The 22,311-nt window shown below is 37.5% G+C and overlaps 1 protein-coding gene across 1 annotated transcript; it reads right to left on the bottom strand.

The window, feature by feature from the left end:
• Positions 1-430: 430 nt before the first annotated feature.
• On the bottom strand, positions 431-21,833 carry LOC109051806. Its single transcript, XM_042711377.1, has 2 exons — positions 21,432-21,833; positions 431-5,810 (listed from the first exon to the last, which is right to left on the bottom strand). Exon 2 carries the CDS (start codon positions 5,788-5,790, stop codon positions 2,704-2,706), a length of 3,087 nt encoding a protein of 1,028 aa, XP_042567311.1. The 5' UTR covers positions 5,791-5,810; positions 21,432-21,833; the 3' UTR covers positions 431-2,703.
• Positions 21,834-22,311: the final 478 nt, after the last annotated feature.

Raw genomic sequence — 22,311 nt, 5'->3', positions numbered from 1 at the left:
AGTTGAAAATATTTAGGTAACGTTTCAGGATGTTGTTCTAGATGAACATCTGCTGTCTCTTAGAGTCCTACACAGAACAATGAGAAAATAATGATTGCTGACATGTTTCTTTAAAAAGTTTTTGCATTAAAAATACTAAAAGGAGAAAATCTATAAGATCACTCTCCTATTTATTTATAAACGTGAATACTTCTTTATTTTTTTACATAATATGTACTTTAATTTAAGTACAGTGTCTGAGTAATTTTTACACCTAAACTAGAGCTTCACTCCTGTTTACTCTCTCTCTCTCTCTCTCTCTCTCTCTCACACACACACACACACACACACACAATTTTTATTAAATGAACAAAACACACACACACACACACACAATATCTTATATTTTACATAAACAGCACATCAATACTCATATGCAATGAAGTGGGTCGATTCTTTTTCTATCCTTTTTATTAAATGAACAAAACTAGCCACAGCACAGAACTACATCTGACATCAACACAAATAGCATGAGAAGAGGAGATAATGTACACCTGAAAATAAAAAAGTGACTGCTGCATTTGCAGGAGCATTGTCCTTTCTGTCACATTCTTTACAGCGTTCTCCTGCTCATTTAGGCACTGATGTTTTCCTGCAAAAATAATTTTGGTCATATAAACGGTTTTAAGTATTTCATGATGGGTGTACATCATCTTGGTAAACAATTTCAGTCTAAGCCTATTTCTAACCACAGTGTTACTAGGGGTTTTGGCTGTATTTCATAGGTAGACGATTACATAAACGTAAAACAGAATGTTAAATCATCATACAATCAAGCCAATACTTTACAAAAACGGTAGGTCTGCACATGAAAAAGTAACTCCACAGGTTTGAATAACTATACCAGTGATGAGATCTCTGTAAGATCTATGAAACTTTTGCATTTTATTAAGGTCAAGGTCAAACATTTGCTAAAACTTTCACTATGTAATCAAGATGACCTAAAAATAAAATTTCTTTATACAATTTCAGTGAAGCCAACATTTCATACGAGTTGTTTATATTTTCTCTTGCTTCTGAAAAATGTATTATTTAGGCAAATCACTTTAATAAATTTTGCTATAATAACCACTCAACTGAAAATAACAGTTCAGTAATCTTCATGCCATATTGATGTCCAACGATACACACTTTTATGTTTTTGGTCCTGACTTTATGGTTTTTATTCATGTTTATCTGTGTATACTGTATGTGTGGCTGGTGCAATCTTTCATGTAGGCTATAATACAGTTCTACACATAAATTCTTGGAAAAATATATGCATTTTTGTCACAAAGATGTAAAAAAAGGGTGGAAATGTATTTAAGTCTTCAGCACCACTGAGGGTTCTGTTAAATACAAATAAATATTAAATAACATCATTTATTGTCCTCCCATGGATTGTTTGAGGCTACATTTACAGTATAAGAAAAGAAAACTAAAGAAGACAGCTTGTTACTCTCTGTGTATAATCAACATTGTGTGCCATACATACACAAAAGACACCAGCAAACATCCTTATTCTTTCTTCTTTTGTAGTTGGTTGGTTTTTCTTTTTTTTTGTATTTGTCCAAGTTTGGTAGCAATCTTTGTACCTCACTCTGTCAAATTTGAGATTTGTTAACATCAATTTAATGCATTCCATATTGTTCATTTGGTCAAACAAACATTTGTAGATCACTAGATAGTTTTACCTGAAATCTCTCATTTAGCCATATTGATGAGGAATGGAGATTTTTTTTTTTCTGATATTCTGAAGACGTATGATTTTTGTGAAATATTGAATACATCAAGGCTTTCCAATCCTGTTCCTGGAAGGCCACCTTCAGCGCTAGTCCTAATTAAACACACCTGGACCTCCTAATCAAGATCTTCAAGATCACTGGAAACTTGCAGGCAGGTGTGTTGGAGCTAAACGCTGCAGGACAGTGGCCCTCCAGAAGCACAACTGGACATCCCTGGAATCATCATTCATTATCTACTAATAAGCATATATTCTAAATAAAAATACACATACCCAGTAGATGTACTAAGAAGTATCACAACATATAAAATACTTAATTCAAACAGAAATCAGAAAAAAAGGAATGGAACACTGATCTTACTGAACTTTCTTAAGAGCATAACAAGACGGGAACAATCAGTTTAATTGTTTCTGACAACAAAAGTACCTTACTATGTAATAAAGCGTTGGCTGCATGCTGATTATTTCTCTTGCACTTTTTGTCATGCCAATAAAGCATTAAATTATTGAAAATAGTGTTTCTATCAAAAGCATTTACCTTTTCTAATGTTTTGTTTGTTTGTTACAACAGGACTTTTCAGCTACTAAGACAAGACCAGGCATAGCCGTGTTTTTTTCTCCTAATTTATTTTTGTAGCCACTATATATTGCAGTTTTTTTCTGTCTTCCTGTTTTAAAGCCAATTACCTTGTCATTGTCCTTTTTCAATTAAATGTATGACACATTTGTTTTAACCTTCATATTCAATGGTTTGTATGTGTAATTCTCACTTATAGTCAATACCAGATCTTAATTGACACACACTGTTGTCCAACACCTAGGTACTTAAGGTTTTTTTTTTTTAGTTAAGTGTTGGGACACATCAGTTGTGGTGGATATTTTAGGTTGCAAGATTCAGAGATATCCCTGTGCATTTTCCCATCAACGTAATGTACTTAGACCTAAACTAATCCAGACTGCATGTGTATGTGTAGTGGGTAGGGGTGGTATATCATTGGGGACTGGCCATTTGAAATGTAATAGTTAGTGAAGTTGTGGTCTGTCATGTATGGTGCAGGCTGGTAGTAGCAGGTAACGTTATTGGCATTTGGAATGATGTTCTGCTCACCCAGGACTTTAAGTGCTAGAATGGTAATCATATTGAGAGTCTGACGGCGTTCATGCCCCATCAAGCACACAGTGCTCTCATTGACCACTCTCCGAAGGGTCATCAAGTAATCATATTTACTTTTCTCCTCTCCAATAAAATGGTTGCGCAGGTATGACTCAATTTTGCGCTGCTGCTCATTCACATCAGGGAAGTCAATAAAAAAACGTGAACACATGTAGCGCTCAAGAGTCTTAATTTCTGTTTCACAGGCAGGTTTGAAGTCCCGGACAAGCAGATTACTGTACTTGAGCAGGCCTCCACCCCTGATTTCTTCAGGGTTGCGTGTCGCTATTAGCCGGTAGCGTAGGTGGTCCATAGCCTGCTCAAAGTCACCATACATGCTCTCAGCCAACACCGTAATGCAAGGCAGCTCTTTTGAAGGGCGTATGGGCTCATTAATGTCTGAAAATGATGGGTTTGATATCTTGGAAACCACCTCCTCACTTACTGATGACATAGATGTTTCTAATGTATGTGACACCGATGCTGCAGAGGGTTGCAAACCCTGTGAAAGTGGTTCAGATGGTTCTGCAACTTCATAGAATATTTCAGAGGGGTCTATGACATCCAGAGACATAACGGATGGTTCTAAAACAGGTTCTGAGGTTCTTGAAGATTCTAGATTTAGTGTTGAGGATATGGAAGGTTCTAGTGTCTTTGAAAAATTAGGTGCTGAAACAGTGAGGCTTTGAACTTGTGGTAAGGAGACAAGTGATAATAGTTCTGGAGGTTCTTTAGTCTGTGGACTTGGCACAAGAAGTTCCTGAGTCTGCAGAGTGGACAAGGGGTAGTTGTGAACTTGAGGTGATATAACATGTTCAGAGCCTGATGAATAAGTCCCTACCACTTGTGAGTCAATAGTAAGGTCTGCAGACAGTGGTTTTAACATTTGAGAGGCACAATTTGTTGCCATAGTGACTAATTCTGAGGGTTCAGTAAGAAATCTTGGTGATGTGGCATCATCAACTTGAGCACAAGGCTCAATATCTTTCTTTTTGGGAGAGGCTGAGTTGAGGTCATAACTGTCATTTGCCTGAAGTAAAGGCTCAGAATTCACATTAATAAGAGGTACCATTGCCTGACACTGTGCTGTCTGAACACTTTCATTAGAAGGCTGGTTTATCCTGTTTTGATCTTTGGGGAGAATACTGGGATTGGATGTAGGAATTAGAATAGTGATGTGAGTTGCTTCACCAGTTTCTGGTTCTGAAGTTTGCACTCGACTTTGAAGGCTTTCCTCTGGTGATAGACTCATGTACAATGTCTTTTCTGAATGCATACCATTCTCCGAAGCAGCAACAGTAAAAGCTCCAGTACAATTGGCTAGTTCTTTAGACTCTTTAGAGTCATTTTCTGAGGCACTGGATAATTCAAAGCTTTTTGTGGTAAGACCTGACATTTTAACCTGCATAGGTAATGATTCTTTTGGGTAAGCGTTAGGTGGATGCAAAACCTGACAATTAACATCTGAATTACTTGACACTGATTTTTCTGGTGAACTCGGTACAAGAGTTATCTTTTTGGACATTTTCCGAGGAGGTTTGGGTGAGGAATGCTTGAGAACAACCATTTGTGAATTTTGGCTGTTTTTCTTGGCAGGGGGTGGTAAAGGATACTCTGCATATGATTCTAGTGCTGATTGTGTAAGAAATGTAATGGGAGCAGGTTGGAATGTGCATCGCTCACCAAAGGTCCCTGTTGTTGAAAGACAAGAAAAGTCTGTATTTACCATTTCAAGCCATGGTTGGGATTTAACTGGCTCTATGTCTAACTTGTATTCTGTTTTGTCAGAATCTGTTTCATGAATATATGTTTTGACATTGGGATTTGTTTCCTTAACAGACATAGTTTTTACCCCAACTAGTTCATTTCCCTCCCCTGAGTCCATACCAGTTTCATTTGTATTTACTTCGAGTAGTGTCTCAGTTTGCAAAGACACATTTTCATGAAGTTCATTCTTTTCCTCCACATGCACCATTACAGAGTACTCTGATACTTCTTCCATAGACATAGGCGTAGATGTGGTTTGAACCATCTCTGTTTCAACATCTTTGTCTATTTGAAGTGTTGGTTCTTGTTCTGAATATTTAGACTGCTCTTTCTGACTCGTTTTACAATAACACTGAGAGTCACGAAAAGTCTGAATATCATCAGTTTTGGAGGACATGTCAATGTCACTTTCCTGGTGATGCCCTGTGTCACAAGAGCTGAGGAGTGGTTCATCCATTAGGGCTGTCTGAATTCCTTGACTTTGAGCTAAAGAAGAATCTTGGCCCTCTTGCCCTTCCACAAACTTCCTCCTTTCAGCATCTAAATAAGATTGTAGCATACTGTCCAGGATGATCTGAAAGGAATCCACACTGAATTCAAACTGGCGTCGTAGAGAGTTGACAAACTTGAGCTCCACATTCTTACCGCTGTTGTTTGAAAGGGAGATAAGGCTCCAACGGTCATGCTCAGTGAAGACCTTGACCATTTTTTGTACATATGCCTCTTTCATGGTGAGAGCTGTAATCTTATCTTTGTTGACACCTTTAGGTAGAAAGTCCAGCAGACAGCCCAAAACCACCTCCTTGATAATCTGGAAGTCCTCCGGTTTGGGAAGCTCCACACCAAAGATGATATCCAAGTCTTTGTAGCTGGTGCCATTCTCTTTGACCAGCACATGACTGGCTGTAGAACCATTGAGACGGACATCTCTCACCTTGATCTTCTTTAAAATCAGTCTGTCTCTGACCACATGGATTATGTCTTTGGGCTTGATTTCAAGGGTTGGGAAATTACCCCTACCATGAATGGGAATGACTTCTGTAAGAACTTGGTCCAAATTCTCCACCTGTTCTTGTGTCAGTTTGTGAAACCGGCGATCATCTTCCATCTCTATTATGTTCAAAAGATCTGGGAGAAATACAGAGAGAAAATTGATTATAGATGGGCAACATATGTAACATTCTAGTTATGTTTAATAAAGTGCAATATAGTAGCCACATTTGCTTGTCTTTTTATATAATGACCTTTATGCTAAATTAGATGTATTCAGGTACAAAACATACAATTGGTATACATCTAGTTTGTAATATTTTAATGTAAAAAAGTCTGGGGAATGAGCCAGTTGTTTATATATTGCCTCTTCATGGGTAAATTGTTGAGAAGTCTTTGGAGAATAAGACTTTGAACAGTTTCATGTTCTCAGCTTTGCCAACATAGCTGACACTGTGAAGGGTCTGAACAAGGAAGGATACGCACAGAAACCAATTGAAATAGTGTTAATGTTTCTTTTGTGACTCGTTTGAAAACACTGATGAGAGCCTGTTTGCAAGCATGGCTCTAATACTGGCAATGAAGACCATACGTTGGCAGTCTTACGTCAGCTGGTGTGTAGACAGAATAGTGTGTGTGGTGTGTGTTAGAGTTACTAAGAGAATACATGTTTTTCCTAATCAGAAACATTAGGGGTTAACAAAGATATTCACCTGTAACTGAGAGCATGGGACTCTGCATTTGAGGGATAAAGAGACCTATAGTGTTACCAGATCCAACTTCAAAACAAAAAGCTTTTAAAAACACCAAAAAAGCCATATATAAATACAAACTCCAGACAGAAGCTCACTTTAATTCAGACACTGATTTATGAGCTTTTTAAGGTTTTCTCCAAAACCTTTTCACTGGTTTTCCTTGACACAGTATTTTTAAAACTTTTTTTCTCTCTGTAAAGTAAACTAGTCTAAAACATGGGACCAGTGGGGCATTGAGAACAATCTAATTCTGAACACAAAAGAACTCACTGTTAACTTCAGAAAGGACAGATTCTCATAAGTTCAACAGTGGTTCCCAATCCTGGTCCTGAAGTACTTACCATCACTGGACATTTTAGATGTCTCAACTCATCAGCTCATTAGTAAAGTCTCCAAGAAATTCAAATGGATCTCTCATAAGAGAGATATCAAAAATGCAAAGTGCAAAAATGAAGTGTGGGGGTACTGCCCTACATCAATGGAGGTGTAGTGGAAAGGGTGAACAGTTTCAAGATCCTTGGAATTTAAATCACTCACCACCTCTACCCTTGTGAAAAAAGGTGCATAAGGGCACCTTCTTGCTCCTGGTAAATGACCATGGGAGGATGCAAAAGAGCTGGGCAAATTTGGCCCTTAAGATCCACTTTCCTTCACAGTTTAGCTCCAACCCTGATCAAACTCATCTGCCTGTAGTTTTCTACTAATCCTGAATACGTTGATTAGCTTGTTCGAGTGTGTTTGATCAGGGTTGGAGCTAAACTGAGGAAAGTGGATCCCCAGGACCAGAGTTGCCTACCCCAAGGCTCAGGAGTGCTGAGATTTTGCCAACATTTTCTGTGGAGCAGTGACACTACCTCTTTTTGGCAATAACTATTCCATTGCCTGTGACTGTTTTGAGCTGTACTGAGGCAAAACCACACTGAGCAAAACCTTTTATGGCAGTAGTTCCCACAAAACTGCACATTTTGTATATCTCTCTAATTAAATATACCTGATTCAGGTTATCAGCTCATAAGTAGACACTCCAAGACCTAAAATTGGTCAAAAGCCCCACTCATGGTGTTCAAGAGAGCAGTTTTCACAGCACTACACATATCAGTGAGAGTCAATTAAAGATTGCTCTTCCCACAGAGCATAGAATATATTTTGTGATGACTTTCATTGTTTGCAGTACAAGTCAGTTGCTTCTAAAAGGTTTACCCTTTCACTTGCAGGAGATTGGTTTGAACAATTCAACTGATAAACAACAAACAGTGTGTGTAAGAGCATTCTCTGGCCAAAAGCACATACAAAAGACATGTACGTGTCAGAAGTGGACCCTGGAGCAATGAAAGTAGGTTGCCTAGACTGATGGATCATTCTTTCTTTTTTGATCAGGTGGATCAGGTGTGATCAGGTGTGTGTACACTGTTTACCTGGAGAAGAAATGGCAGCAGGATGCACTATGAGAAGAAGGCAGGTTGGCATAGGCAGTTCTACTGTATGCCCAGGCAATGTTCTGTTGGGAAACATAGGGTCCTGGAATTCATGATGATGTTGCTTTGACATGTACAACCTACGTAAAGATTGTTAAAGACCATGTACACCCTTTCAGGGTAATGGTGTTCCCTGATGGCAGTGGACTTATTCAGCATGATAATGCACCCTGTTACACTGCAAAAACTGAATGGAATGGTTTCAGTTATGGTGCAAGGAACATGATGAGAAATTCAAGGTGTTGCCTTGGCCACCAAATTCCCCAGACCTCAGTCTGACTGAGCAGCGATGGGGGATATATTGGGCCAACAAATCAGATCGATAGAGGCCCCACCTCATAACATGCAGGACTTAAAGTATCAATCTCAAACCCTGCTCCTGGAGAGTTACCATCCTGCAGACTTCAGTTCCAACCCTGCTCCAACACACCTGTCTGTAATTATAAAGCAACCTGAACACCTTGATTAGCTGTTTCAGGTTTGTTTGATTGGGGTTGGAGCTGAAATCTGCAGAATGGTAGCTCTTCAGTAGAAAGGTTGGAGACCCCCTGACTTAAATTATCTACTGCTAATGTGCTCTTGTCAGATACCACAGGACATGGGTCCTAGATGGGTCCAAGAGGCAGCACTCACCTTCTGGCCCTTCCTCCAGTCCTCAAACTGTAAAAGACAAGGTTCCCCCGAGGCTTTCGACGAAGATTTGTGTCGGTGTGGTGAATATTTAGCAAGGCCTGCCAACCACGCCCACACCTCTCAGAACCTCTAGACCATTGCCTCAACAGATGTGCCAAAAAGCTCTGAAGGCAAGACTGGTGCTTCGAGGAGAAAGCTCTTTTCTTCCTCTGTGATGTCAGCTAGGTTCAACCACAGATATCTCTCTGTGGACACCATCACTGACTTAGATTGGCTGATTCCGGCAGGCTGTCTGTTTGGTGGCCCAGAGAGCTAAATCCGTGGTTCTGCATAGCTCAGCCACCACCTTTGGGGCAAACCCTGGACCTGATCCAAATCTTTCAGCAGGTCAGCCTGACCTGCTGCTGCATATGCCCTCCCATTCAAATGTTATGGCATACATAAGAGCTCAGAGACTTCCAAGCGGATGCCTCACTGAGAGATAGCCCGCAAGTATCTTATCAATAAGAAGCATCAACATATATCTGTGCTCATGCAATCCCTCCATATTGACATAATTTGTGTGTTGAAAAGGATAAATTTAAACTGAATATGGTTTCCTCCACTTTCTCTCTACCTCAGCGTGGAGATTAGGGAAGAGCGGTAGACTCATGGGAGCAGAGCAGTTGTGTCCAGACAGAAATCGCTCATTGAGCCTTCCATGAGGGAACTCCCATCTCTTGTGCCACCAGTGCAGATCTAGTCTGCCCATGGCATGGGCCATAATGTTCAACAGCTTGTTATATGCGGGACAGGCAGGCTGAGAGGGCTCACTCATCTTTGCTCTGCCTTTGCCATGTGGTTTGAACAAACCAGAGGGAGCTTGGGAGCCTTTGACATTGTAGATTGTATTATTAGAAAGTACAAATTAGAAAGTAAGGGAGTGACATGAGGACCAAGAGAGATGGCAACAATACAACAAGAATCCATGCATATTTCTTGGGTATTTATGGCCTGATATACACATTCATGTCCATGAATATGCAAAACAATTGCTTTGCCACAAAGTCATTATCTATTTTGTTAATTATTTCGAATAAAAAACAAAGTATAAATATATAATATAATATATAATATATTCTTACCTAATTCTGCAATTAATTTACATGTTTATGACCTTCACAAGCCACACAACAAAAAAATAGTTACTGTACTTGAGAAAGGTCACAATAAATGAGGAGAAGCCTTGTGGAAAATAATATGGCAATCTCAGACATCCAATCTGGATGGATTACATTTCTCTGAGAACCTCTGAGTTACCCTAGCAGCAGTAAGAGTTTTTGACTCACCATAATAAACCATATAGGAGTCATTTATCAATGAAGCTTCATGTGTGTTCAGATAGAATTACCACATAATTATTTTTCTACAACAGCTTATTTGCCATTATTTTGCAAACTATTTTTTTATGGCATCACACGTACTGCTTTTCCAATGGGGCTGGTGCCAGAGCTGGAGCCAGTGTTTGGCCAGGAGTGGCACTCCTTCGGAGCTGGCTCACGTTTCCACTGGCAGAGAGCAGTTTCCACTGGCAGAGAACCTTATATTGCCGCTTATCCACTGCATGGTATGACTCGGCTCAGTACGGCACAGCTCGACTTGGCTCGGTTTGCCCTTTAGGGTGGGCGGGATTATTCAGATGTCATTACTGTTGTGCCGCCTCTACGACCACGACTCATGAAAAACTTTTTCATTCCGCGTCGCCCCATCAAGCTCTTGCTGGATCCGCTCCAATCAATGAGAAGAACATATGTACTTCCTCAACAGACAACAAAACAGCCATTTCACGAGTTCACACTTATAGATAATGAACAGAGTAAAAGTTATGCGTATTTGGCGTGCTGTCCGGGAGAGGGGTCCGAGCTCAGCTTTTAGCCCGGACCCAAGTGCTCCCCCGAGTGTTCCTCCCTGTGCTGGGGTAGGAACAGGCTGAAGGTGAGGAGTCGGGGTGGAGGGATGCTGAAAGACTAGAGATAATGAAGGTAAGGGTGCTTTGATTATTTATAGGGGTTCTCTCTTGTGCTAACTGGACAGATGGTGTAATTACTGATGATGTATTAATCATGTTAATTATCTGCGCATGCTCCTCACGAAATTTGTAAATAAAACATCACTTTTCACACTGGTAATGAACAAGAAAGGTTATGCGTATTTGGCGTGCTGTCAAAACCGAGCTCGGCTTTTAGCCTGGACCCAAGCGCTCCCCCAAAAATGCAATTACAACAGGACAGCAGCCAGATCCGTGCATTTATAACCCCTCAAAAAGCAAGGCTAAATGTTAGAGGGGTGCCGGACATCCTTTGGTTTACGTTGGTTGTGGCGGTATCTAGGAAAAGAATTTGTCGCAAGCATTCATTGCTGACGCATGAAGGTAAGGCTGCTGATTATTTATAGGGGTTCTCTCTGTGCTGACTGGAGCGCATGCTCCTCCCGAAATTTGTTAATAAAACATCACCATTTTTTTATTAAAAAATGAACACTCAACAAAACATTTACTCATCATCCTTCACTGGCTGTACTGATTTAAACCAATTTCAATCCGACTGGCTGTACTGAAAAAAATCTAGTGGTTCAGGTGTTTTGTGTCGCAAGTACTGTGACCCAGTGGAAAGATTCTCTCCCAAAAGTGAACAGCAGAGTTTACCGTGCCGTTTTGGTAACGGTACGGTTCACTTGGAACCTCAGAGGTGGTACTATGTAACCACAATTGCTTGTTACATGCAGTGGAAAAGCGCCATAAGTCTCCAACATGTAACCACAATTGCTTGTTATCTCTTGCAGAAGGAGAGTGTTGGTCTCTTCTCCTGACCACTGCTGAACTGACATAATTGTATGGGTAATGTTGATTTACCTTAACTGCGACAGATTTTTAAAAATGGCACTTTTTAAACTGTGGTCCACATACTGTACTCATGTCATAGGCTCCCTTGTTTGAGACCAGCAAGGTTTTGGGTCCAATTTGGAACCAGGAACTAGTAACTGGCCCAGGATTTTTTGAGTGGAAAAACACAGCTCACAAGCACCCCAACAACACCCACCGTCCCCCGTGGAAGCACCCCCCGTCCCCCTTGAAGGTCAAGTTAATTTTATGTAATTATATTTTCTCTATGGCGCCAGATCACAACAGAAGTCATTTAAAGTTATCTTTCCGATAGAACAGGTCTATACCTTGTTCTTTTTAATAAACAAACTAAATAGCCTTATGCTATTTATCTTATTTACACGATGGCATCCCTTACGAAAAAGAAGTTTATTCAATTGCTATTATATTTCTCTTAAACTGGTAGGAACGTATATGGTCGCACTTTCTGTTTTATGTACTTCTCAGAAATGGGCTTTATGTACTTCTCAGAAATATACTTAAAATGACATTTAAGTATACTTGACTTATACGTACAAAAAGTCTAAATATACTTGAACATACTTAAGTATACTTAATAAAATAAACTTGAAGTATACTAGTGCATGTGTGCGCACACACGTGCAGCACTCTCTGTATCATGCACAGCAGAGTTCCACCACAATGCATGTGTGCGCACACACGTGCATGCACTGTTAATGAATAGCGCAGTTATGCAGATTTGTTTACCACTCGTACTGAAGTGAGCGTGACACTTGCGGTGATATTAGCATCTGCCATCTCACTAAATGTGGACATAAATATATGAATCTCCAGAACTGCTCTCACAGCCATTTGACCGTTTCATTTGAGTAAAACTACCCTCATATCATATACACACAGAAAAGTAAAGGAATTCACAGCAACCTGTCAAAATAAAAGTTTGGTTTAACTTGAAGGCATTGCTGCAGAAATATATTACTATTGTTCAGTAGAATGTACATAATAGTCTGCTACTACAACTAAAACTATTAAAACTTTATTTTTAAGGAATAATCATACAATATTTTTTCATTGTTTTAACTGTAATATTAAATGACCTTTATTTTCCAAAAAAAATAATTTGTTTAATTTTCATTACTTAAAAGATAGATTAAATGAATGTTTTATTCCTTCAAAAATGTAAATACACAACAGAATTTCTTAGCAAAAAATCATGAGACTATTGTAAGAATAAATTAAACTTGTTTTTACGCTTTCGAATAATTAGACATGCTTAAACAGAATTTGGTAACAATAAAACCTAGGGATGTAATGATTCACTCAACCCACGATTCGATTCGATTCACGATTTAGTCATGATCCAAACAAAGATGTTGCATACATGCAACATAAGCAGGTTTTAAATCAAATTATAATTTAAAATATATACAATAATAATCAAAAACAAAACAAAAACATAAAGTTTTGTCAAACTAAAAATAAAAACAGACAAAAAAACACAGGATGCACTCAAAGAAACACAGATTAACTCTCTGCCAGCAGGTGGCACTTAAAGCCTTTCCTTGGTTTCTGCTGTAAACGAAGCAGCGCTGCACTTATGAATTTTAATATGCATTATACAGAAGCAAGATGAAAAGAAAAAATACCATCTAAACTTTTCTAAAGACAGTAAGTTCCCCTCAGACATGCATTCATATAAACTCCTACACCTAAAAGAATCGCGATTTGTTTAGCATCTCAACCGATTTGAATCGTCACATATTTGAATCGATTTTCAACCGGCTTGCAGTTAATCATTACATCCCTAATAAAACCTAAGGTTAGAAAAATAAAACATTTCATAGGGCCCTAAACATGTAATTGTTGTTAACTTTTAATAAATTGACATTAAATTGTTTAAGTTTCATGATTTTAAATAATTAGACATGCTTTTTGATTAATACAATTTAATTTCACCAATAAAAAAGGGTCCAAAAAAGCTGTAAACCTAGGGGAAACACTGCGGAAGCGACCAGGGGCAACAAGAAAAAGGAGACAGGACTCCCTCGTCACTGCAGTGATTGATTTGTCAACCCACAGACATGGCGTCATTGCTTCCAGGAATGGTCATACCCAAGACACCCAAGACATACAGTATGCAGTTAGATATCTCTGGGGTTACATGATTAATCCTAAGGTCATTTTAGCTGCTGCCCCTTTATGTTTTCTAAAGTCATAGGGGTAGATTTACTAAGCAAGGCAAATTAACCCAAGCAAAGCACTGATGGGAGTGGAAAGTTCTGCGGTTGATCTACTGACAATGCGCAAATTAAAGAACACAGACGCAACATCTCATTTCCATAATAACCAACGCAATCTAAAAAGACCAGCACAAATTATCGTAAGGCTATGTTTGGATAATGTCTTCCTCTGGCATTCCAAATAAATGTATAGGAATGGAAAGAATTCATGCAACCGCAACCATGTCAAGCACAAAGTTGGTTAAGACATGCTCTTTTTGTTTTTGAGTGTAAATAATGGTGCAAATACCAGTAAATTGACTAGCGCAAACCTTAGTAATTATGTTGCACGATTTATGTAAATACTTTCCTCCCATAAATTTTGCATCTGAAAGGGATACTCTTCCAAACTTTCATGCTTCACTAATTAAGAGTATGAGAGTGCAAGAATTAATTTCATCGAACCTTGCTTTACACATCTACCTCTTAAGTAATTAAAATAACACTGATGACTAAGACTTCAACAACCATAATCGATTCCTCTTTAAATAGCAGCTTGAACACTATCCTTATAATTCATAAGTAGCCTGTAAGACATAATGTAATCTTCTACTCGCCTGAAATAAAGGAGGCTATAGTCAACAGGTTAATGTGCTTGTTTGCAATAAAAAAGCTTTTATTCTTTTATTTTTTTCATTTATTTATTTTTATTTATTTATTTTTTTATTCCACAGCTGCTGTTTAACCTGGGTACTCTTTTCTCTACCACCTCTACTTTCTTCTCTACCCTGGAGCGCTCTTTCTATTTTCCTCTTTTATCTTTAATTTCTTTACTACCAAGTTAGTTATATCTTCCTCCACTCCTGCAGGAGTGCTCTTCCTCTCTTCTATCTTTAATTTCGTCACTTCCACAGTAGTGATCTCTCCCAATCGTCCCGCAGGAGCTTTCTCTCTCTCTCATCTTTAATTTCATCACTACATCAGTGGTGATCTCTCCCTCCGCTGCCATAAGAGCTGTTTCCTTTTTTTCTACATTTCCTCCCTTCTGTAACAGTGAACTCCTCCTCTGCTCCAGCAGGACTGCTCTTTCTCTTTTTCTGCCTTTTACTTTCTTCACTGATCTCACCTCACATTTTCTTTTTCTCTATCCTCATCTTTTTCACCTCCTCAGCAGTGAGTTTTTCGTCAGAGCCTGCATACAATGTAGTGCATACTACGAACTTAAGTTTCTACAACATCATTCAAAGTTGCAACAGTGTGAAGTTCATATGAAAGAAAACAAGTACTGAACATGACAACATAAAATTGTAACACAGTGTAACAAACACCAAGTAATTCTGTAATTCTGTGGTGCTAATTATTATTTTACTATTTATTTTCATGCACCATCAATAAATATTTTGGTAAATATTTATGTCATATAATCATTAATTATGAAATATTGATTTAGTCCAGATCAGTTTTTGTACAAATTTTGCATGTTTTTTTTTTTAAAGATGTTTAGCAATGATGAAAAGATTCTAGAAGCTTTTGTAACATTATGGAATATTCTGTAATATCCTAATGCTTCCTGGAACATTCCAGAACATTGTGGGACTAGTCATAAAAGATAAAAAACATCCAATGTACACTTCTGAAATTTTGGAGGCTATTTTGGTAATGATTTATGTTAAACTGTCATTAGCTCAGTATTATGCATGTACCATGCCATTTTTATACATAAGTAATAACAGATTAGCTGATTATTCAGCATCTCAAACTTCATAAAGAAACATTAAAAATAAAAGTGAAATAAAGCTTTTATTAAAAAAATAAAATAAAATAGCTTCACAGAAGCTATTGATTGGCTTTCAGATGATTCAGAGCCAAATGGCTTATTGTCAGCATAATGAAGTGTGATTAAAGTGTGATTTTACACACATTCAGGTGCATTCATCTGTTAGGACAAAGTTTCTAGCACCTGCTAGACCATTTAGGTCCTGTCCCAATACCCACACTTTCAGTCTTGGCCACTAGAGAGTGCCATACACAAGACAACAAGTGTGTGTGCAAGACTATGGCAGGTCTGACAAATGCCAAATCTCAGTGCCCTTAGCACACTAAATCCGCACCTCACTAAGACTGCCCTGGAACAGGATTATCCTATTATTCTTCATGTTCAGGAACTTATGTGCCAATAAATTGTAAGATTTCAAGGAAACCTTTCCAGCTGAATTAGATATTGCGTGTAATTTAGTAGTAAAATAAAGTGTTGCACATTCTGTTAGTCTATTTATGTGTATTTTGCAAAATGTTTGCAACTGCTTTTAATCACTTAAAGCGCCACAATTAAATTGTGTCATCTGTTACATAGAAACTACTGAACAGACAATTAGACATTTATTTATTAGTGCTGTCAAATGATTAATCGCGATTAATCGCATCCAAAATAAAAGTTTTTGTTTACATACTATATGTATGTGTACTGTGTATATTTATTATGTATATATAAATACATACACATACAGTAAATATTTTGAAAATATTTACATGTATATACATTTATATATTTATATTCTTATATTTTATATTATATATAAATATATATTTAATATATAAACATAACATATTTTTCTTAAATGTATACATGCATGTGTTTGTATTTATACATACATAATAAATATACACAGCATACACGCATATATTATGTAAACAAAAACTTTTATTTTGGATGTGATTAATCGTGATTAATCATTTGACAGCACTATTATTTATATAAGTGCAAATTATTACAAATGAAAATTTGTAAAAGCTCTGTAAAACTTGACTTGTGCTTTTACAGCTTTATATTGTAAGTGTGACCCATTGGTTAACCACAAGTTCTATACACATTTGAGGCCTTCCCTTTATGGCCACTTGAACACTTGGGCCAAATACTGGAAACATGTCATGTAAGCAGACCAGTGATGAGAAACAAAGACCACAAGTGTGGGTGTTGGGTCAGGCCCATACTGGTTTTGATTGATCCGGAAAGTGACGTCATTGTTCCTGGAACTAGCTATCAAACTCATTCAAAACAATAGCAGGAGTGAGTGTTTGTGCCCCCAAAACGGGGATGGGTCGAGGAACTGTTCAAGGCCTGTTTGGCTCGTGGATTTTGAGGATGTACATGAAAAATGTATGAGGATGTACTCTGAGGATGTATATGAAAAGTAAATAACAGTAAAATGTTACTGTGTTTAGAAGACTGAATGTTTGTGCTCATACAGAAAATTCTACATCTGACCTGACACTTTAGTTTTTTCTCTTTATGTAAATGACATACATTACACTACGCACTCAGTGCACTCTTCTGTCTAGTGTATGAGCTTTATAAAGTTATTTTATGTGAGTTTGATAGTCCCTCTGCATACGCTACATAATTATAGCTGCCACCATATTTTTCAGTTCATTAAGTGGTATTTAAAATGCAGTTTTTCTTAATGAAATATTCAGTGAACACACAAATCTATTTATATGTCAAATTGGCATTACATACAAAACTGGCATACTGCATTAAAACTGTGAGCAAACAAGCTGTATATGCAATTTATAGTTTATGCAAAACCTATAACATTTATATATTATACCCTTTGTCACAGAATACAGCGTGTAGAAAGTACTAAATTAAATTACATTTATTTATTGACTTACTTGCTTGTTTGTTTGTTTTCAATTTAGCCAAAAAGAAATCTGACTGGCTGGTAATATTAGCCAGCTAACTAACCAGCAACAGTGATAACACTGCTAGGAAAAGTTAATTGGGCCAGTTTCTCAAAACATTATGAGTAACTGGAACATTTTAATTATTTATGAATCTATCCTGGGACTGCTTCCTTCATGTCTTCAGTCCATGTCATCAAAATCTCCCTCCTGCCAGGCAACCAAAGATTGCAATCCAAACATTTGATTTGTTCTCTTAAAGAAAAATCATTGCCTTATTTAAAGATCAGCGCATTTTAATTTGAAAGATGATGTTTCACAAAAACCAACTGAACCGAACTTTAGTTCTAGATTGATATCCCAAGACTAATTTTGTTGTTTGGACAAGAAATATTCAATGCATGCATCAACAACGACCTGAGAGTTCAGAATGAACCACTTTAACCATTAACAGGCATGAAGCTCTCACAAGATCGGTTACTGAACCAAAGAACTGATTTGAAATAAACGAATCAAGCCTATTCAAGAAGAACTGAACGAGCTGGTAAATATCAAGGTTTCCAAGGAATACCAAGGAGTATGACAAGTAAGCTGATGATAAATGTACATGTGAGCCTTAGGTTCATACTGGATATATGATTTTTTTTTATAACTAGTATTATTAAATAAACAAAAAAAAAAAAAATTAAAAAGCTTTCTGTCAAAATATGTACACAAGTTTATTAGGCATGCATGTTATGTTTTAGGTTGTTAAGCTAAATCATGTAAGACTAGATGAAACATTTCTGTGTTTGTGCATCAAATTCTGACTGCTAACCAGAACCTGTGACTAACAAACACCATTAAATTAAGTGAACCAAATAAGAAAAATAAAACAAGTTTCATCTGACTATTGCTGAATTGTTAAAATACATATGAGCAACCTTATTTTGTGATTTTTTTTATTAATTTTTTTATTTTTTTTCTTCATTGGTTTGCAGAAATTAATTGGTCTTGCCATGCATGGAAAAATCAAAATATTGAGAAAATTGCCATTTAAAGTTGTCTAAATGAAGTTCTTAGCAATGCATATTACTAATCAAAAATTAAGTTTTGGTAGGGAAAAAGTAAGAAAAATTTGCGTTAGGGAATTTACAAAAAATCTTCATGGAACATGATCTTTAATTAATATCCTAATGTTTTTTGCCATAAAAGAAATATTTATAATTTTTTACAATGCGCAGTGGCATTAATAGTTACTTTATCATTCTTCCTTGAAATGCTCTACAGAGCAGCAGTCATCGTGGCACTGAACATTCACTGTCACCTGATGTGTGGGAACATGCTTGACCAAAATGAACCCAACTGCCCCGGGCCCTAACTAAAATCTGCTTCTGTAGTCTGTACACCAGACAGCCAACGAACCTGGCAGTCCATCTCGACTGAGTGGGCGGGATAGACCGGGTGGGGGGCGTCGTGACGCCGGCCTGGTGCCTAATGACGTCTTAGAAGGACACGTCACGACAGTTCAATCCCACGGAGATATAAAGTCAAACACCTCAAATAACTGTCCCCGTGATTATGCACTTGTGCAAAAGAGCTTTATTAGTATTTTCGGTGCCATCTGTCTACAGACACACGAATTAAATGTGGCCAGTGTGACGCTGCAGCACCCCCGCCCCTCACGCGCGCGCCCTCCCGCAAATAAACCGCTGTGACTCATCCGAGTACTTCTGCTCATCCATTCATTCACAGATACACGCCAGCAGCAATGTTCCCTCTAAACTGCGCGCGCGCGCGGCCGCGCACTTCTTCCACCGCAGCCGCGCAGAAGAAATAATGTGCCGCGCACACGCATAAATGAGTTGGGAAAGCCATTTGCGAAAGCGAATGAATTGCAATGCTCGGATAAACCGCTACAGAGTTGATATCACGATACAGTTAGAACCGGTGAATGCGGTTAGTTTCATAGAAAAGGAATGTGCGGCAAATGAGTCGCTGTAGAAACCGAATATTTTAATGCTTGCGTACGAAATAGCTCAAATCGTGCGCCGACGCAAACGCAATGACGTGAAATAAAACGTCATCATTTATTAAAGAAGAGCGGCTTGATTAAGTGCTGGAAATAGCGGATGATGGGCACAGAACGGTAACAAAACTCAGAGACATTTACAGTCACACACAGGTGTAGAAGAATTGACGTTCACGTTTTTTTTTTTAAAATATTTAACTTACAGATCTCAGTTTAAATGCTTCAGTTTTATTCTATTCTATCAGTTTAAATGCTTCAGTTTCTATTCTATTGTATTCTATTCTATCATGTTAAATGCTTCAGTTTCTATTCTATTCTATCAGTTTAAATGCTTCAGTTTCTATTCAATTCTATCAGTTTAAATGCTTCAGTTTCTATTCTATTCTATTCTATCAGTTTAAATGCTTCAGTTTCTATTCTATTCTATTCTATTCTATTCTATCAGTTTAAATGCTTCAGTTGCTATTCTATTCTGTTCTATTCTATTCTATCAGTTTAAATGCTTCAGTTTGTTTTGATATTATATATGTTAGGCCTATATTTAAAACCTAATAAATAATTGACCTTGTTTTTTAATGGAGTCTCTGCTCATCAAGGATGTATTTATTTTATCTAAAATACAGAAGAAAAAAACAGTAATATTGTGAAACATTATTGCAATTTCTAATATTGGTTTCCTGTTTTAATATACTTTAAATTATAATTTATTCCCGAGGAGCAAAGCTGAATTTTCAGCATCATTACAGTTCCCAGTCTTCAGTGTCATATTATCCTTCAGAAATCATTCTTATATGCTGATTTACTATCAGTGTTGAATCTGTTGTAATGCTTAATATTTTTAATTATTTTTTATTTTTATTTTTATTTTTGGAACATGTGATACTTTTTTCTTTGATTCTTAGATTAATAAAAAGTTAAAAAGAACAGCATTTATTCAAAATAGAAATCTTTTCTAAAAATATGTCTTTATTATCACTTTTTATCCATTTAACACATTCTTGTTGAATAAAAGTATTAATTTCTTTAAAAAAAGAAAAAAAGTACTGACCACAAACTTTTTAGTAGTGTAGATTGTAACACAAAATTTCTATTTTGAATAAAAACTGTGTTTTTTAACTTTTTATTTATCAAAGAATCCCCAAAAAAATCACAAGTCCCCAAAAAATATTAAGCAGCACAACAGTTTTTCCAGCACTGATAATAAATCAGCATATTAGAATGATTTCTGAAGGATCATGTGACACTGAAGACTGGAGTAATGATGCTGAAAATTGCTTTGCTTCATAGGAATAAATTATATTTTAAAGTATATTAAAATAGAAAACTTTTATTTTAAATTGCAATAATATTTCACAGTATTATTTTGTGAAATAATATTCAGTAAGTTTTATCAGGTAATCTAAAATGTACATCATTTAGTCATGGGTCAAATCAAATACAAATAGCACATTAAAGTTAAAAGTTTGTGTGTAAAAAGCACACTTTTTTTGTGTGCGCGCTGTACAGGTCTGGTATAAACAATGTTTTTGCACAGGTGGCCGAAATGTCCGCCCAATAGAGAAAAGTTTTGCTCAGCAAGAAAAAAAATTAGAGGGAACATTGGCCAGCAGCTTCCAGAATAAATAAATAAATAAATAAAAACAGACTATTCCTAATGCATAATGCCCCTTGATGCATTTAAACGCGTAGAGTACATCTTACCCGTATTGTTGAATAGCATCCCTTTTTGATCTACAGTTGCTTACAGACCAAGAGTATTTAAAGTTCTGATCGGTCAGAAGCAAAACAGATATGACATTCCCTAATCACAGGATGCGTGACATAAACGTGTTTTTATTACAAGTGCATAACCATTTTTTTATGATTTAATAGTAAACATGGTGTCGTCATCATTCTGCTACCCTAAAAGTATTCACTTAACTTGTTTCATTATTTCCATACATCAGAGTTGCATTGCTAGTCCACATCACTTGAGGGTTTTTCAAACTTTGCCAATGAAAATAGTGCACTGTCAAAACTTGACACTACTACAGACGCATCATTAAACGACGTGTCATGTGGTGGGATTAGAACTGCACACAAAGATGGGACTTGCTCAACTCACCGCTGGATGAGCAGAATCGTCGGAGTGGCGGCGCGTCAGTGTTGCTCTCCGGGGTTAATCCGACAGTGATCTGGTCGTTGGCTCAGTCGTTTAGGGTTCATTAGGCTGTACTCCGAAGCTGGGCAGTGCTGCAGGAGCCGGATCGCGGCTCTGAAACTCTTAAATATCCCACACCTTCTGCTCTCTCGGAGCCGCAGTTTAAAGCAGTTTCCATGGCGACCTGGCGTCAGAGTTTTGAGGTAGTCCACGTAGCGCGAGTCACAACAATGGCACGCATCAGAAGCGCGCGCAACGAGAGCTAACAGGTGTCAAGTGCGCGCTCATGCGTGTGCATGTTGTGTTATTGCGCGTCAATTGCATTTGAGTCAGTCCGTCTAATCTAAAAAGGCGCATTAAATAAAAGCAGGCGAGCCTTCATTAAAGGCCTGTGAAAAAATATCTAGGAGCACTCAAAGTTTACATTTGTTAACACTGCGAAAATGTGATTGTTATATCAAGCCTCGGTGACTTGTGCGCATCTAGAGATGATTCCACACATAAGACTGCATTTCTTACAGGTAAACATGCAGAATGTTCAGCGAATTCAGAGGATAGAGGCGATATCTTTCATCTTTAAACCTCTTGTTTTACAAAGCACTGATGCTGCTGACATTTGTGCGCAATTCGTAAGAGCCACACTGCCATCGATTATACTGCAATAAAAATAACTCCCTTTTGGATGCTTCCCCACTTTATTTTACTTTAGCTCAAATCTGAATAATCACTACATTGAACATATTTTAATATGACTCATATTGTCAGATATATGTAATAGATTAATGGTTTATCGCTCACACAGATGCGCTTTCCTGGCAGTGAGCTCATAGATGCTCTGCACAGG

The sequence above is a fragment of the Cyprinus carpio genome, chromosome A21 (assembly GCF_018340385.1).
Source record: "Cyprinus carpio isolate SPL01 chromosome A21, ASM1834038v1, whole genome shotgun sequence".
Classification (NCBI taxonomy): Eukaryota; Metazoa; Chordata; class Actinopteri; order Cypriniformes; family Cyprinidae; genus Cyprinus; species Cyprinus carpio.
Note: the sequence above shows the minus strand (reverse complement) of the source record. Positions and strands in the feature narration are given on the sequence as shown.